The sequence below is a fragment of the Panulirus ornatus genome, chromosome 48 (genome assembly GCF_036320965.1).
Source record: "Panulirus ornatus isolate Po-2019 chromosome 48, ASM3632096v1, whole genome shotgun sequence".
NCBI classification, from domain to species: Eukaryota; Metazoa; Arthropoda; class Malacostraca; order Decapoda; family Palinuridae; genus Panulirus; species Panulirus ornatus.
In genome coordinates, this window is record NC_092271.1 from 24640743 (window position 1) to 24660389 (window position 19647).

Below are 19647 nucleotides of genomic sequence, written 5' to 3' on the forward strand. Positions count from 1 at the left end.
GAATACTTCCCATGTATTCCCTGTGCGTCGTAGAAGGCAGCTGAAAGGGGAGGGAATAGGGGGCTGGAAATCCTCCCCTTTCGTTTTTTAATTTTCCAAAATAGGGAACAGAGAAGGAGCTAAGTGAGGATATTCCCTCCAATGTTCCCTCCTATGTTCTTAACACTTCCTCACTAACGTGGGAAATGGTGAATATATATGAAAAAAAATTTTATGTTGTGATAACAACAAAGCTACCTGACCCAGGTTGACATCTTTTCTTTCTGCCTCACCCACCCGTGGACTGCTGACATTCTGTCCACAAACAAAAAAGTTAAAAAAAGAGGGAAAGTAATAGGATATGGTGACTGAATGGGGTAAAGCATAATACATGGAAATGTTTTGATTATTAGGATAGGATGAATAGTAATAGCTTGGTAAAGAAAGTATATGGGAGCAAGGTACAAGGAATGGAGTATGGGGAAGAGAGTTAACATCTTGGAAGGGGAAAGTGAGGGAATCTGCTGAGGAGGAGATCTAGTAAGGCGTGAAGGAGTTGGAGCATGCCAAGGAGGGGAAAGAGAGCCAACATTGTGGAAAGAGAGAGTGAGAGGATACACTGGGGACATAAACTAGGGGTTGGAGCATGCCAGGGAGGTATGTATGATTGGAATAGCTTGGAGACTTTTCTGTTGTGGCCATCCTATCCTAGTGGGGGAGATGCAGATTGTTATAAAAGATGCATTGATGCTGTCACATAATCCAGATCTATATGAGGCACATTGACCAGAAACACCTAGATAATTGCTATGGGGCACCTCCAGAAGGACAATTGAACAAATTTATAACAAAGATACTGGACACAAAGTTTTATATCTGATGAGTTTTGAAAGTCAGGAACAAGGGTCAAGGTCACATTCATTAGGGGGTAAAAAACTGTATGTATGGACCGTAGGTGTTTTATAGATGTATTTTTGTTATAGTATTGTAATAATGAGAGTCTCAAATTATCTCATAGTGATATGCTGTTTAGTTAGTTATGTGATATAAGGATAGTTATAGTTTTACAATTGTAGGAGTAGCCAACGCCTATTGCTTTAAGTTAGATGCCAGTTCATACAGGAAAATGGCTTTATCACTATACTTCAAAGGTATCCTTCACATGTTTAAGAGTTGTAATATATATATATATATATATATATATATATATATATATATATATATATATATATATATATAGTGCCATTGTACAAAGGCAAAGGGGATAAGAGTGAGTGCTCAAATTACAGAGGTATAAGTTTGTTGAGTATTCCTGGTAAATTATATGGGAGGGTATTGATTGAGAGGGTGAAGGCATGTACAGAGCATCAGATTGGGGAAGAGCAGTGTGGTTTCAGAAGTGGTAGAGGATGTGTGGATCAGGTGTTTGCTTTGAAGAATGTATGTGAGAAATACTTAGAAAAGCAAATGGATTTGTATGTAGCATTTATGGATCTGGAGAAGGCATATGATAGAGTTGATAGAGATGCTCTGTGGAAGGTATTAAGAATATATGGTGTGGGAGGAAAGTTGTTAGAAGCAGTGAAAAGTTTTTATCGAGGATGTAAGGCATGTGTACGTGTAGGAAGAGAGGAAAGTGATTGGTTCTCAGTGAATGTAGGTTTGCGGCAGGGGTGTGTGATGTCTCCATGGTTGTTTAATTTGTTTATGGATGGGGTTGTTAGGGAGGTAAATGCAAGAGTTTTGGAAAGAGGGGCAAGTATGAAGTCTGTTGGGGATGAGAGAGCTTGGGAAGTGAGTCAGTTGTTGTTCGCTGATGATACAGCGCTGGTGGCTGGTTCATGTGAGAAACTGCAGAAGCTGGTGACTGAGTTTGGTAAAGTGTGTGGAAGAAGAAAGTTAAGAGTAAATGTGAATAAGAGCAAGGTTATTAGGTACAGTAGGGTTGAGGGTCAAGTCAATTGGGAGGTGAGTTTGAATGGAGAAAAACTGGAGGAAGTGAAGTGTTTTAGATATCTGGGAGTGGATCTGGCAGCGGATGGAACCATGGAAGCGGAAGTGGATCATAGGGTGGGGGAGGGGGCGAAAATTCTGGGGGCCTTGAAGAATGTGTGGAAGTCGAGAACATTATCTCGGAAAGCAAAAATGGGTATGTTTAAAGGAATAATGGTTCCAACAATGTTGTATGGTTGCGAGGCGTGGGCTATGGATAGAGTTGTGCGTAAGAGGATGGATGTGCTGGAAATGAGATGTTTGAGGACAATGTGTGGTGTGAGGTGGTTTGATCGAGTGAGTAACGTAAGGGTAAGAGAGATGTGTGGAAATAAAAAGAGCGTGGTTGAGAGAGCAGAAGAGGGTGTTTTGAAGTGGTTTGGGCACATGGAGAGGATGAGTGAGGAAAGATTGACCAAGAGGATATATGTGTCGGAGGTGGAGGGAACTAGGAGAAGAGGGAGACCAAATTGGAGGTGGAAAGATGGAGTGAAAAAGATTTTGTGTGATTGGGGCCTGAACATGCAGGAGGGTGAAAGGAGGGCAAGGAATAGAGTGAATTGGAGCGATGTGGTATACCGGGGTTGACATGCTGTCAGTGGATTGAATCAAGGCATGTGAAGCGTCTGGGGTAAGCCATGGAAAGCTGTGTAGGTATGTATATTTGCGTGTGTGGACGTATGTATATACATGTGTATGGGGGGGGGGTTGGGCCATTTCTTTCGTCTGTTTCCTTGCGCTACCTCGGGAAGGTGGGAAGATGGAGTGAAAAAGATTTTGTGTGATCGGGGCCTGAACATGCAGGAGGGTGAAAGGAGGGCAAGGAATAGAGTGAAGTGGAGCGATGTGGTATACCGGGGTCGACGTACTGTCAATGGATTGAACCAGGCATGTGAAGCGTCTGGGGTAAACCATGGAAAGTTCTGTGGGGCCTGGATGTGGAAAGGGAGCTGTGGTTTCGGTGCAGTATTACATGACAGCTAGAGACTGAGTGTGAACGAATGGGGCCTTTGGTGTCTTTTCCTAGCGCTACCTCGCACACATGAGGGGGGAGGGGGTTGTTATTCCATGTGTGGCGGGGTGGCGATGGGAACAAATAAAGGCAGACAGTATGAATTATGTACATGTGTATATATGTATATGTCTGTGTGTGTATATATATGTGTACATTGAGATTTATAGGTATGTATATTTGCGTGTGTGGACGTGTATGTATATGCATGTGTATGTTGGCGGGTTGGGCCATTCTTTCGTCTGTTTCCTTGCGCTACCTCACTAACGCGGGAGACAGTGACAAAGCAAAATAAAATAAAAAGAAAATATATATATATATATATGTATCATGTTACCAGTCCTTAAAGACTATTGTAAGGTGATCTACCTACGATTATTGGATCTTGATGTGTTGGAATTTTGTAGGTCACTGAGCCCTTTATATATGTTTTTCCATCACATATGAACATATTAGGAGCATAGTTATTGTGGTATCTTATATTTTGAGAAATGTGATGTCTAATGAATATCTTATTTATTCTATTTATAATGTAGAGCAGTTATCATATAAGATCCTTGGATTTTCCATGCCTTTGAACAGTGGAATAATTTGATCACAAGTTGCAAGATCATTCGTGAACTTAATCATGATTGTACATAAAGACAGTTGTTATTACTCTTGTTCATGATTGGTGGAAAAGAATTCCATACTGTTGACCACTGTTTATTGAGGACCACTTGTGTTGTCTATCAATCTACATCTCTGATGCCCATTTTCTCCTGAAACTCCCATCAAGGGGGTGGTCATTGTAGAAGAGTCTTCACTTGTCCCTGTCCTTACACACCTTCCTCTCATACACCCATCCACACATTCTTACCTCATTTATCTCCTTCCATTAATCTTTCTCTCTATTCCCAATGTCACAGGTGTTCTTCCTCTGACACCGACCTCTTTTACCAAACTATTATACACTCTCCTTGTACACTGTCTTGCATTCTTTCCACATTCCCAAACAATTTCAAGGTATTACATTTCTCTCACTCTACCACTCAACAATTCATTCCCTTTATATTACCTGCCATACCAAATCTTTTGTATACCCCCTTTAATACTTTCTTCATTCCATGTAGCCATACCTCATGCTTCTTTCAAATAATCATTCCCACAGCCTGGATTCTTGACCTCTGTGACTCATGTCCGTGCATTATTTCTGTCACTATTTTTTTCTTTATTCATAATGTACACCAAACACAGAACTAGAATTAGAGGTTTTTGGTAGTTTTCTGAGGTGTGGAAAGCCATTTAATGAGTCATAATTATTATTTCTTACACAGGCTGTTGATGAAGTAGTAGTTGATGAGGCTAATAAGGTCGTAACTTCCCCAGCTTTCATGTATGAGGGTAAGTTTCACGAGATTCACGATGGTGTTGCTAAGGCCATTAGCACTCTTCTTGGTATGATTTAGAACTGAACTTAGAGTACTACTAAAGGAAAACAGAACCACAGATGGTTACATATCTTGTTAGACAAATCGCTAATGTATGCAGCATTTTTATTTCTTGCCTTACATTTCTTGGTTGATCATTCTCAAGATGTAAACTCACTGGGTACTTTAGTCTAGAGAAGCCCAGCCCTGATTGAGATAAGTGAAAACAGCTTGTAAATGCAATATGTATGTGTACATCTAGAATGATTGGCTAAGAAGTTAGAAAGGGGAAGTATAGATAATGAAAATTGACGAGATAGCCTACATAAACATTACAGCTAAGTAGAAATATATAAATATTACTAAGAAAGCAGACAAATAGCTCCTTCTGTATTCAATATTAGTAGATATAGTAGTAATTTCCGTAATGTCTAATTTGGTATTAGAAAGTATTGAAATGTTTTTACCTGTAGTATGAAATTATGCCCTTTGCTACACAAGTGAATGATGTTTTGGAACAAATGTCTATAATGTAGAGCCCAGTAATTTGCAAATGTATTCACTTACCCTTCTCATGGCAAGTTATTCGGAATTTTTTCTAATGCAGTTAAATGTTCATAAATGAACTTCAGATGTTTTACTGTTTTTATCTGCATTGAATGTATCCAAGTGAAAAAATTTTGTTTTCATGTTGATCTGCATATGTTATAAATTCTCTGTACAGAGAGTGATACAAAAGCTGTGATGATAAAGTATTGATAGTGAATGATGGTTTGATTTAACATGATCATTTTAATATTTTCTAAGATATCTACACAAAGTGGGGAGAAAGAATACTTCCCACGTGTTCCCTGCGTGTCGTAGAAGGCGACTAAAAGGGAAGGGAGCGGGGGGCTGGAAATCCTCCCCTCTCATTTTTTTTAATTTTCAAAAAGAGGAAACAGAGAAGGGGGCCAGGTGAGGATATTCCCTCAAAGGCCCAGTCCTCTGTTCTTGACACTACCTCGCTAATGTGGGAAATGGCGAATAGTATAAAAGAAAAAGAAAAAATCTACACAAAGATGACTGAAATTTCATGGGCAGAAAGACTGTAGAGGAGAAAATGAGTTCAAGGTAGAATGGATGACATTTTCACTCAAAACAACCACACTTTAAAGAAAAAGCAAACAAAAAAAGATGTAAATAATGAGAAAATTTGGGAAATTAACCCTGCCATTTCTGTAGATGACTAGAGTTTCAGTAATTGGTTATTGTACAGAAGTAAACCATAATGTTGCCACATCCCAGCAGTAGGTGGCAACACTTTAGAAAGATATTACTTGACTACCTGTAAGTATTAGATAGCTTTTCCCTAAGGAGAAATAAATTTATAGATTTTTGGGGCTGCTTTGCCTTCAGAGTATTATGAAACATTGTTCTGCTTACAAACTAACACTCTTCCTCTTGGCGTTTGTGGCTTTGCATTCCTTATCACTAATTGTGTATTTAGAACTTATTTCAGTTTTGATAAATAACTGCAGAAATTTGACCTGGGACAAAATAGATGCTCATGTAGATAAGGAGGACCACTAGTTGTATTGAACAACCGGTGGTGAGAACAACTTGCAGCTGGCATGCAAACCTTGCTGGGGGCCTTGTGCACCAGAGTGTACCAAGTTTTAAACAATGAGTACACACTTCATTCTGTTTAACAAGATCAAGTACTGTCTCGGTGAAATAATTTGAAATGAAACTATGGGACAACAGTAGGTGGGAATAGGCTGGGTATGCCACAAGTGTTTGACCTAAGGTAAGCACAAATCAAATGTTGAGTTTTAGCTACTTGAGGAAACACATAGACTTAATAGAGATGCAGTGGTTTGCATCAAGAATGATGCAAGAAAAGAGGGAGTATTGTAAAGAGAAAATCCCTCAAATTACACATGCTATAGGGAAGGATAAGGGGAGATTAACTACCTTCAAAATCTGCAGAGATTATGATGCTAATCCTGACTAGTTCTTCAAGTAAGGAAGGATGTTACAACTAGAGATTTTAACAGGAAGATGGCCTAGAGGAAGGGATGAATCCGGAAATGAATGAGAAAATATATCTTTAGAAATGGAGTGATGGACGTGTGGATTAAGCCAAACAAAGGATTTATAAATGAGTGCAGTTTTGGGAAGTTCAAAAGCCTGTTTGATGAAAATTAGGATCTAGTGATGGGGATGTACATGTAAAGTTCTTATCCCATATTCACAAATAGGTAATTTTTAAAATTTTCCATTAATTCAAATAACACATGAACTTTTTGGCTCAATTGCATACCACTTGAAATGTCACGAACAAGCTCTCATAGACTGTGGAACCTCATTTCACATTGCTTTCAATGTTTAATGGGAAGAAAGTATGAGTAATTTGATTAGGAAAACTATGATGACTGCATTATTGTTTTTATTATTATTAATTACTTTGGAATAATTATGAACTTGGGCCAAGGTACAAAGTCTATACAGGATATAGGTCAAGATTAGCCCTCCCAAATAAATAAGCTTTCAATCATACATAAACCATTTCCAAATATCTTTGACATGAATGCAATTCCACAGTAGCTTATGTTAAACAATAATATGTATACAATTTCAACTATTTACCTTCCTCCTCCTGACCATGTTTTAGTTTACATTACTGAATACAATGTATTTTTGATGTAGAAGTATCTTGAGTTACTGTAATATTCCTTTCTGATGGTTTATTTCATGTGTATAATTTACAGATGTATAATCATATTTCTTTGGTATAAAATGTACATATTTAGCTTTTAGAACTCCTCTAATTAACATGTAAGAATTTTTATTGCATTGGAGATTACTGAAATGAATATCATATAGTTTTGTCAAATTTTCTAATTATTCAGAAATGACAGTGCCTTTACATAGTCATAGAGTGAATCAGATTGTCGAGAAAGTTTGGATACATCATTGATTTGAATGATATATACAGCTCTAAAGTAAGAATTATTTTTTATCTGCATGTTTCTTAGAGGGAAAAAAAAGAAAAATTAACTTCAAAGTTTTCAATGTGTAAATAGTTTCCAGATGTGTACGCACATTTCCATGTTTATATATGCATACACATCTTTTTATTATTCTTTTAAGATAGATAACCACAAAGATTGCAGGAAAAAATTACTTTCTCGCATTCAAATTATAGATAACCACAAAAATGCTGGGGAAAATGATTCTTTCTCACATTCAAATTAGAGGAGAACTAAACAAATGCCTTCAGTAAGATTTTATGAATTGCTGAAAGCCTAGACACAGAAAAGTTCTTGTAATGAAATTACGTGAATTTCATGAACATGTACAATTCCAAGTGCCATTTTATTCAAGAGTATTACTGTTTATATGAATGACACATTTTAACCAGGTAATTGAAAATTTGAATTAAATCTGTAATTATCACTTCAAGGACTGATATTGGTTTGAGGTTTTATTTAATGAAGTACCCAGTGCATATACAGCCAGTCAAAAATGTATGTATATCTGTTTAATCAACCATGTTTTTCATGTCAATCCTAAAAGGTTATAGCTATGTATGCAACAACCAGGGGAACCCTAAAGTATCCTGCATCATGTCATGGTACATAAATAATATTTTTTGAGGGCATGTATCAGAGAATTTTTTTTTTTAATTAGGCCCAATGATGAATGCTGTGCAGAAACCTCCACACAACAAGAATGAAGTGAATATGATTCTTTTACCCTTTTTACATTCAACAATATAAAAAAAATATCAGTTATGGTTATCACTTCCTTTATTTAACAAAGAAAATTTGATAACCAATGATTGTACTGAAATATGAACTTACTGCATTAAGATTCATGCAGTAAAGGTAGTTTGCTTTATTTATTTTTTGAATTACAAGACACTATACACCTCAGCATTGCCAAAGTCACTGCCCAAGAGTTGTTTAGTATACTGACTAGCAAGTCATAAAAGGATACTCTAATTTCATTTATATAGCATTTGTATAAAGCATGTTGAAGGACTTAGGATATAACTATGGATAGGAATATTCATTTTATCTACAGAACAGGTTTCCCATCTCTCTCTGCTATCATTATATGCAATTCTACTATTTTTCAAGAGGCCCTGCTGTTCCAATACACCTATACTAATCTTCAAATAAATAGCACCATCAACTCTTGCAAATTATCATAAACTTGCAGTACCATACATAATATTCACCCTTAATTCAATTAAGGGAGTTTGTGACATGCAAATCTGAGAAAAACTTCAGTTTGGTAACCATCTGACAATGGTGTGTAACAAAAATTTCTCCATAAGTGTTCTGTAGTTCCTAAAGATTATGAACTTGTATTATGTACTACTATTCATTTAAAAATGAATGTTTAATACATATCAATACATTTTCTGTGGCATACAGTCTCGTGAAAGGTTGTCACAAGATAATCACACTATGCCTCGTTTCTAAAAAATAATGAATTTACAGTTGTTTACAAAAGGTTCCAGTAATTTTGAAGCACTTCACTGGGCTAACTGCTTTATGTACATATGTGCAAAACTTCACACTGAAGATTAAAAGAGATCATATATGATCTCCATAAAACAGCACAAACATCCGTGCCAAATAAGTCGGAGTATACACAGATATGAGAGAAAAATTTGATGTGTCCATCTGATACTTTATAATGTCATTCATGAATTTTAGTATTCTGTGGACAAAGTTGACAATCTTGTGAAATATATACAATATTTCATGGCACATTACATGTAGTAAAACTATACAAAAATTGCACATACTGAACAACTACAAAACATCTGAAACTGCAATTTACTGTATAAATTGTAAAATTTATAACACTTTATTTACAAGAAACTCTGTGCAGTAATAGTACATAACTTGTGCATCCTTTACTGTTAGACAGCAAATGAAAGAGGGACAAAGTGTGCATATATATATATTTATATTCATATTTATATTTATGTAATCCAATTATGTGAAGATGTTATAATGATACTGTACATTATACACATAACTAGTAGCTGAGGCTTTGTGAGCGAGCCTACACACACTGTGAGTACAACTAATGTGAAATGATAGGCTAGGTTCAAGAAGCTATTAACTCACAAAAGTGTTTGATTTTTTACTGTATGCCATCTCTTCCCTTGTGCAAGGTGTAAACAATACTGCTGAGAAGAAAACATATATCCAAAGTACCTTTTTTTTTCTTTATTACTTAGATCAGTTTAAATTTCTCTCCACCTGTTGGAATAGTTAATAACTTCTGTAACCAAACCTGCCAAATGTGTGATGCTTGTTGACAACTCAAATCCAACGTATCTTTATAGGTTTTATTAGCAACTTGAACTATTCCTGAAAACCAAAGGAAAAATTTCATCAATTTAGAGCAAGTGCATATGATTGAACAAGTATCATGGCCTGCCTGAATTGTAAAAATTTTTCTCAAGTTTACTGGGAATACTAAACAAGTGATTTTATGTATGATGAAGCATTAAAAAGCAAGGAAGGAAGACAGTTTGGTGCACAAGAGTTGATGACAAGCCATAAGAAAACCTGGTCTCTATAAGCCACTATATACCATAACCATCACTAGTGTACATTTCTCCATTAAGCTAGATACATTTATATATCCCTCTTCCATGCTACAGTCTTGACTTTCATACACAGCAAGTTAGGTTTTAACTTATCCAGTCAGTTTACAAATATAGATCTATAGGATGAATGCATAGGGCAAGAGTGGCAGATAACTGTGTAGCAAGAATATTTCTTTTGGTGAGAAGTATTTTTTAATCAAAATTAAGCACTGCTAACTATATACCTGTAAAAGATTAATACTCATTTTGGTATAAACTAAAATAAATATAGGAGTTATTAGTAATGTTTCCTACAATAAATAATGCATGAAGTTAATGGTCAATAATATGAATAGTATAATGTGGTCTGCCTCAATAGGTTTAGAGAAAGAGAGGAAAGTTCATCTTGATTTTTGAGTATAGGGTGAAGTGCTAATTTTATTGTTTTTTCTTAATGCTGGACAACACTAGAGTTCTTTATCTTAGTCTCTAATCTTGAACATCTCAATATAGCATTTAATTCTGGACGTCACAATATATGTGCGTTAATCATTGGACGTTTTTGAGAGTGTGTATTTTAAAGGTGAATTTCTGGGCAGGGACTTATATAAGTGTTAAATGTCTATCCTCTAAGAAGTTCATTGTTTTTACTTGCAACTGTTTTGAAGTAAATTTTTATTTTGAAGGAATTTTGCTTGAAGAGTTAAGCATTTTTAGACTAAATCACACTGTATAACCATATAGTGTTACAACTTATTTCCCTGATGAATACTCTAAATCAACAAATTTTTAAACAATAGTTTATTCATTTAGAAATTTTATCTCAAAATCATTTGGATAGTGTGTAAAACAGACTGAATCTATAATGCAGAACTAGATGCATTGCATATATATTGCTTCCTTAATACATGAATGTTTCAGTTCTATAAACAGCTTTAGACTTAAGGTATATATGCTGTGCATTTTGAATTTCCTATCCACACTTGAAATTACCTCTGTATTGAAGTATATATAGATGGTTTATGTCATATGCAACTCTAACCCAAAGAAATATCCATAAGGCTCAGTTACCCAGAGAAAAAACAATGTAAGGATGCTTTCCACTTCTGCTCTGCTATGCAGTGTAGATGAAGGAAATCTCTTTGTATTAAGATGATTATAATAGCAACTATTGTATTTGGACACATCAGGAAGCCATACGGAGTGATTACAAATAAAATATTACAGCAAGACTGTTTCCAAGCAGATCGGAAGGATGATGCCCTGGGTCACTTGAGTTCACAATGACTTCAAATGGTTGTAATACACAAAGATTTAAATGCTTATGCTTTGTGCCAATGTTTTGATATCTGTGGTATACTAGGTTTAAATGACTAGTAATCTACATATTACTAATTTTGCTAAAATGCATCCATTTAGGTGAAACAACTTTTTTGAAAATGAGAAATGGAAGTTATGCTTTGCAGTTATTAGGTGAGACCTGGGTTCGAATATGAAGCCAATTAGGGCTGACAATATAATTTGTCAGGATATGTACTTTAAAATGCTGATACTCTTATTCCGGAGCCCCAGACTAAGCTAGCTCTTTTTGCCTGGAAGGTGGAAGCTAGCCCAAAGTATGATTTTCAGCAAGATATAACTTGACAATAATTATTTGTATTTATAGGCATGTCTTGGGGCTTACCACTACATGTTTAATTTCCCACGATTCAGCCCTTAATTATATTGCAAATTACTGTTTAAATACACACGTTTTCTCTACATTGCAGAATATAAAAGTAGATTTTGCTGTTCATCAGTGTCATTGATAATTATGGAGAGCCATAGTTATGTCAACCATTAACCTATTACTTTAAACAATACATGATTTTACTTATTCTTCGTTATTATATTTATAAGGACAGAAAATGTATATATCCATAATGAAAAGTCATGAAACAGCTACTAATTTTTGTTCACTGTTAAATATCCATGACAAAGTACAATACAGCTCATATTTTTACAGTATGTACAGACTTTTATTTTATGGATGAATTTTGCATTCTGTATCTGTCTCTTAATAACCTCCAAATGCAGTAACGGCCTATGAACATTTGCAAAAATATTTATTTACATGAGATTTGAAATTATTTGTACTTCATAAATTCAGTTCTGATATCAAATTGTGTAAAGTTAAATGAATTGCTTAACCACCCTATGGTTGCGAGGCGTGGGATATGGATAGAGTTGTGCGCAGGAGGATGGATGTGCTGGAAATGAGATGTTTGAGGACAATGTGTGGTGTGAGGTGGTTTGATCGAGTAAGTAACGTAAGGGTAAGAGAGATGTGTGGAAATAAAAAGAGCGTGGTTGAGAGAGCAGAAGAGGGTGTTTTGAAATGGTTTGGGCACATGGAGAGAATGAGTGAGGAAAGATTGACCAAGAGGATATATGTGTCGGAGGTGGAGGGAACGAGGAGAAGAGGGAGACCAAATTGGAGGTGGAAAGATGGAGTGAAAAAGATTTTGTGTGATCGGGGCCTGAACATGCAGGAGGGTGAAAGGAGGGCAAGGAATAGAGTGAATTGGAGCGATGTGGTATACAGGGGTTGACGTGCTGTCAGTGGATTGAATCAAGGCATGTGAAGCGTCTGGGGTAAACCATGGAAAGCTGTGTAGGTATGTATATTTGCGTGTGTGGACGTGTGTATGTACATGTGTATGGGGGGGGGTTGGGCCATTTCTTTCGTCTGTTTCCTTGCGCTACCTCGCAAACGCGGGAGACAGCGACAAAGTATAAAAAAAAAAAAAAAAAAAAAAAAAAAAAAAAATGCAATTTACCTCTGGGATTTCACTGTTGAGACTTTAATCTTCCTGAGGAAGAAATTTATCACTTTAATGCCCTACACCTCTTCAACATCGGAAATGAGTGTGTACATATGTGTGGGTGTATTTGAGTGTGTGCATTTGTAGTTGTTCTCACAGACATGTAATTAGGGCCTCGATCACCTGCCGCTCTCGTCATTGAACCGGTGATGGTAGTTCTGCCTGTGATGCTTTCTTTAAAGCTGCCACCCATCTGTGGAAAAATTAAATACGATGTAATAGAATCTAAGCAAACCAAGGCAGACAGTAAGAATGCCAAATTCAACCCGTACACTAAGGTTCAGAAAGTTGTATAATCATAAAGAATGCTCAAGAGGTGGGGCTCGCGTTCTGAATTGTGCACAAAAGTATGTACATGAATGATTTGGTGGTCACTATGAGTAAGCTCAGTAGGTTCTGGTGGTAAGCATTCCTTAATGTGACTTCAATTAGGAAGGTTACATATTTGTAGTTCAGAGAATAGTATAAGAAATCAACTTTAAATCATTTGTGAAGAAAGTTTATATATTTTTCACAGGCTGTTGTTATCATCCTGGTCAGTTATGATTTCTTATTACTGTTGAAATCAATGAAGAGATTACAAAACATTCTTTAGCTCTTTGTTACACTAAGTTTCTTTGTGATTTTTTGGTTTCTTAACCTATAATGCATACATTTTTGTACAAGTATTCTGAAAAGTAATAACTGTATAGAAAGGAAACCATAATAAGTAACCAAGAAAATAAGAAAACTATTTTGAGTGATCATATGAACTACACACCTATGCGATTCTTCTTTAGAAGCTGCCTGAAATATATAATGCTTCTTGGAGTGGTGCAGCTTAAATGCTCTCTCCTTTTCCTTATCACTAATGCCACTCTCGTTTCTTGTGCCCTAGAACGAAGGTAATTTTCAATATAATTGTGACTCATATATTGTATACATGCATATAAATATTAATTTATAAGAAAGTATAAACACATTACCAGATTCTGCCTGCTTGTGTCACACTACATGTGAAAAGTCACCTTCAGTGAGGCTGAATCACTGTAGTATAATCACAGTGAAGAAGTTTCACCCCAAAGGAGTTAATCCTCTCCCTATTACTAACTGCAGTGCAGCTTTGAATCTGTAGGAACCCCTGAAGAAGGAATCCTAGGGTTATATAATAATATAAAGTACACTTCTTTCACCTTTGCGTCACCATTTTCCTCGTAGCAAGGAAACAGGAAGAAGAGGTGAGGAATGGCTTCATTTGCTCTCATCTACTTCCTAACTGTCATGTATACTCATCAAAATCAGAGCCTGTTTATCTGCAGCTAAGCCCCATAGACTTCTCCGTGGTTTCCCATGACAACTTCATGTACTTTGGTCCATTCCATTGACAGCATGTTGCCCCATGTATAGCAGATTGCTTCAATTCTCACCATCCTGTGCATGCCTCACACTCTCCTGTATGTTCACTGAACCCTCTTCATATATCCACACCATTTCAATACATCCACTTCAGCCATCTCATATACTTTTCTTAAGAACATATCTATCTTACTCTCATTCTTCACTTGGTTCTTTCTGCTCCATCTTTTAGAAATTAGAAGTACAATAATGGGAGGTTTTCCAGACCCTTGCTTTCACCCCTTTTACTCTCCCACAATATGAAGGGAATAAGAGGGTACTTTTATTTCTCCCCTGTCCCCAGGTATACACAATGTATGTATGGCTAATATAAAAGTTATCTATCCTGTGATGTGTGTAGGGATTATATACCATAGTGATTTATTTTACCATATTACCAAATATAGAATGACTATTATATGAAATTTAATAACAAAGCTGCACACACTATGTGAATCTCTTGAACCTATCTGCAACTAGATTTTCAAAATTACATTCATTATATTTAAGAGCTTACCTGAAGATGTGTAACAGTAAATCCAGGTACGGGTGTAGCGGTGAGTGCCTGTTCATCTGCTTCACATTTGAAAGAGTAAAGAACAAAGTCGGTGTGTAAAGCAAACCACCGTTTGACCCAAGTCTTACGGTGTGTCTTGAGTTGAAGGAACCCTTGCATTACTGCTCCACCAGTTTTAGCAGAAACCTGTGTGGGAAGTTATGAAAAATATTAAATGATTTAATACTTCTTATTTCACTGTGATTATGTAAGTTGTCTTATGCTAGCATTTCCTTTCCAATTTACACATCCATCATTTTTCAAGCCTTTGACCAAAAAAGTTTGTATTTATCATACAAACTTGTGAGGACAACAGGGAAGAAAGCAGATGAAGTCATGATAAGCAAAGATGTAAAAGTGAGATGGAGTTACTATTATGAAGGACTGCAGAATATATTAGATAAAAGGCAGGTGGATGTGGTGTGTTTGGGATGATGTGGCATGTGTAGCGAGAGAAATCATGGTTAATGGTATGGTGAAAAATGGGGGAAGTAAACCTTATGGGTGTGCAAATGAGTTTCTCAAGTAAGAGGAAGACAGTTTTCTTGATTTTTTAGTTATGCTGTTCACCGTTTGTATGCCCAAAGGAGGGTGCCTGAGGACAGTGAGAATGCATGTATATTATCTCTGTATAAAGGCATGAGGGACAAAAATTAATACCTGATAAAAAAATTTGATACTAATGATTGACAGAAAATATCTGAAACTGCAATTGACACTAGCCAACCACTTTCTATTTTTGTTGTTATGGCTGGTGTCAGGTCTCTTTTGTATGAGGATGTCGGGGGATGGTGTTGAATGCTCTGCTGATATCTATTACCACTAGTACTATGTGGGAGTGGGATGTAGTTGGTTGAAGCCTTCTAGGATATGTTATGAGAGATCAGTGTATAGTGTGGTGGTAGAGTGTTTAGGTCTGAAACCATGATGTGTGGGTGAGAGTAGGATGTTTTCTTTGGTCCTCTTGTGTATCAGTTTTTACATTTGGATAATGAAGAAAGAAGCACTATAGGGCAATAGGAGGAGTGGGAGTTGGGTGGTTTGGAGGGTTTTATGATTGGTATTTTGATAAGTTTCCAGATGTTAGAGATTCTGTTGTGGTTGAAGATGTCTGTAAGTGCTTGGATTGCAAAGAGGTGATGTAAGGAATAAATAGCAGTTGGAAGGATGGAGTGAAAAAGATTTTGAGTGATCAGGGCCTGGACATACAGGAGGGTGAGAGGTGTGCAAGGATTAGAGTGAACTGGAGCGATGTGGTATACCGGGGTCAATGTGCTGTCAGTGGACTGAACCAGGGCATGTGAAGCATCTGGGGTAAACCATGGAAAGGTTTGTGGGGCCTGGATGTGGATAGGGAGATGTGGTTTCGGTGCATTACACATGATGGCTAGAGACTGAGTTTGAACAAATGTGGCCTTTTTGTCTATTTTTCCTGGCGCTACCTCACTGAAGCGGGAGGGTAGCTATTGCTGTTTCCTGTGGGGCGGGGTAGCAACAGGAATGGATGAAGGCAAGCAAGGATGAATATGTACATGCGTATATACGTATATGTCTGTGTATGTACATGTATATGTATATGTACATGTATATGTGTATGTATGTATATATGCATTTATGGGCATTTATGCAGGGGGAGGGGGTTGTCATTTCATGTGTGGCGGGGTGGCGATGGGAATGAGTGAAGGCAGCAATTATGAATTATGTACATGTGTATGTATTTATTTGTCTGTGTATGTATATATATGTTGAAATGTATAGGTATGTATATGTGCATGTGTGGATGTGTATGTATATACATGTGTATATGGGTGGGTTGGGCCATTCTTTCGTCTGTTTCCTTGCGCTACCTCGCTAATGCGGGAGACAGCGACAAAGTATAATAAATGAATATAAATGTATATATGTGCATATGGGGGAATGGGCCATTCTTCGTCTGTTTCCTGGCACTACCTCACTGATGTGGGAAACAACGATTAAGTATAATAATAATAATAAAAGTAGTAATAATGATAATAATTATTTATTTATAGAAATAAATAATTATTATCATTTATTATCATATTATATTATAATATTATATTATATTATACTTAATCGCTGTTTCCTGCATCAGCGATGTAGCGCCAGGAAACAGATAAAGAATAGCCCAACCACTCATATACACATATACACACATACATGCACATATACATACATATACAAATCAACATATGCATACATATACATATATACACATGTACATACTCATACTTGCTTGCCTTCATCCATCCCTGGTGCTACCCTGCCCCACAGGAAACAGTGTTCCTACCTCCTGCTTCAGCAAGGTAGCACTAGGAAAACAGACAAAAAAGGCCACAGGAAGTTTTAATAAATGTAAATCAATCATTATACTTTATGATGATGTTTAAATGAATGTCTGTTTTGTGCAAAAGTACAAATCTTACCTCTAATACTCCTCTATTTCTAAATGGTAAATCTGGTGGTTCTTTGGCATTGTATAAAGAGCACTCATCACCATCATCTATCTCAGGTGAAGGTGTGGCAGTGGATGATGAAAGCTCTTGTAATGTTGTGTGGCATGTTCGACACACTCGAACACTTTTTCCACTTTCATATGCCAAAGATGCTTTAAAGCTTGAACACTTGCTGCAGACAACCTGAAGGGTAAGACAGAAAAGATTTTCACTAAGGGGGAAACAAGGTGCTGAAAAAGAAATTGCTAAGCAATTCTAACATTACCATTACAGACTAACATAATGATAAAGTTACCATTATATTTCCTCTCTTTGAAAGGTTAGCCAATGTAGAAATACAGTTTTCTATTCATCATGCATCTAATAGTCTTTTAGTGTCTGCGTTATCTTTTATTAATAAGCTCTTTATCTCCAACATTCTACTTCTTGGATCTTCCACTAATCTAATACTGTCCTCCATCCCTTCCAGGAATCTAATAATATAAAATATAAATTACTGCTGAAGTTCATGTCATTTACAAAAAGTGTCCATGTGTTAAAATAGTGTTCAGTACAAAGAAACAAATCCTTCATTATTTATCTCACACTTGCCAACAATTTTTCCTTATCCTGAATATTAGTGTGAAAGGTGTATTATTTCTAATTATAGTTACTGCCAACAATGTACCTGTGTATGAAATAGCAGTAGTCAGAAAACAACCTTAGTACAGAAGACAAAAGGAACATCATCCTCAGGTCTTCATTAACACTCCCTCCAGGTGTTCACTTTGCACTGGATCAGATGAACACAAAGGTATTGATAAAACTGTGTATTTTCTGTTACTTTTGAATACTAATCTATCATTTCACAGATGATCTTTACATTTTTGTTCATTATTATTTCTCATCGTATATATATTTATTCATTTATTATACTTGATCGCCGTTTTCTGCGATATATATATATATATATATATATATATATATATATATATATATATATATATATATATGTGTGATGTCTCCATGGTTGTTTAATTTGTTTATGGATGGGGTTGTTAGGGAGGTAAATGCAAGAGTTTTGGAAAGAGGGGCAAGTATGAAGTCTGTTGGGGATGAGAGAGCTTGGGAAGTGAGTCAGTTGTTGTTCGCTGATGATACAGCGCTGGTGGCTGATTCATGTGAGAAACTGCAGAAGCTGGTGACTGAGTTTGGAAAAGTGTGTGGAAGAAGAAAGTTAAGAGTAAATGTGAATAAGAGCAAGGTTATTAGGTACAGTAGGGTTGAGGGTCAAGTCAATTGGGAGGTGAGTTTGAATGGAGAAAAACTGGAGGAAGTGAAGTGTTTTAGATATCTGGGAGTGGATCTGGCAGCGGATGGAACCATGGAAGCGCAAGTGGATCATAGGGTGGGGGAAGGGGCGAAAATCCTGGGGGCCTTGAAGAATGTGTGGAAGTCGAGAACATTATCTCGGAAAGCAAAAATGGGTATGTTTGAAGGAATGGTGGTTCCAACAATGTTGTATGGTTGCGAGGCGTGGGCTATGGATAGAGTTGTGCGCAGGAGGATGGATGTGCTGGAAATGAGATGTTTGAGGACAGTGTGTGGTGTGAGGTGGTTTGATCGAGTGAGTAACGTAAGGGTAAGAGAGATGTGTGGAAATAAAAAGAGCGTGGTTGAGAGAGCAGAAGAGGGTGTTTTGAAGTGGTTTGGGCACATGGAGAGGATGAGTGAGGAAAGATTGACCAAGAGGATATATGTGTCGGAGGTGGAGGGAACAAGGAGAAGAGGGAGACCAAATTGGAGGTGGAAAGATGGAGTGAAAAAGATTTTGTGTGATCGGGGCCTGAACATGCAGGAGGGTGAAAGGAGGGCAAGGAATAGAGTGAATTGGAGCGATGTGGTATACCGGGGTTGACGTGCTGTCAGTGGATTGAAGCAGGGCATGTGAAGCGTCTGGGGTAAACCATGGAAAGCTGTGTAGGTATGTATATTTGCGTGTGTGGACGTACGTATATACATGTGTATGGGGGGGGGTTTGGGCCATTTTCTTTCGTCTGTTTCCTTGCGCTACCTCGCAAACGCGGGAGACAGCGACAAAGTATAAAAAAAAAAAAAAAAAAAAAAAAAAAAAATATATATATATATATAATTACCCCATGACCAATTTTTATGAAATAGTCCTGGTGTTACCCAGGACCTCTTTCTAAAAGGTTCCTAGAGACCAAGGCTGTGGTACTTCCAGTTGTAGGGTTTAACTCTTTAAGTTCTTTGATGAGACTACTTCCTGTGATGAAATGGGCGATGTGTTGTCAGTGGGTTGAATTAGGACGTATGAGGCAGTTGGGGAAAAACCATGAAAAGGTGTGCAGGGCCTGGTTTTGAATGGGAGCTCTGGTATTGATGCAT

General features: G+C 36.8%; 2 protein-coding genes across 11 annotated transcripts in view; one reads left to right on the top strand and one right to left on the bottom strand.

Annotated features, from left to right (window-relative positions):
- The window catches only part of LOC139763864 (ES1 protein homolog, mitochondrial-like), a 42267-nt gene extending 37109 nt beyond the window's left edge, over positions 1 to 5158 (top strand). For all 3 annotated transcript variants that reach the window (XM_071690215.1, XM_071690213.1, XM_071690214.1), the window contains exon 6: positions 4300 to 5158. In XM_071690215.1, coding sequence (XP_071546316.1) covers positions 4300 to 4431 — 132 coding nt within the window. In that variant the 3' untranslated portion in view covers positions 4432 to 5158. The remainder of the gene's footprint in view (positions 1 to 4299) is intronic.
- Positions 5159 to 6808: 1650 nt separating this feature from the next.
- LOC139763863 (uncharacterized) overlaps positions 6809 to 19647 on the bottom strand; it is a 240410-nt gene continuing 227571 nt past the window's right edge. For 7 of the 8 annotated variants that reach the window (XR_011716282.1, XR_011716277.1, XR_011716279.1 and 4 more), the window contains 5 exons: positions 17230 to 17442; positions 14747 to 14932; positions 13616 to 13728; positions 12811 to 13048; positions 6809 to 9770 (listed from right to left, as the gene is read on the bottom strand). Coding sequence is in view for 1 of the 8 variants with exons in the window: in XM_071690211.1 (XP_071546312.1) it covers positions 12991 to 13048; positions 13616 to 13728; positions 14747 to 14932; positions 17230 to 17442 (570 nt within the window). In the remaining 7 variants the exon portion in view is untranslated. The remainder of the gene's footprint in view (positions 9771 to 12810; positions 13049 to 13615; positions 13729 to 14746; positions 14933 to 17229; positions 17443 to 19647) is intronic. The other variant, XM_071690211.1, reaches the window with a different exon arrangement.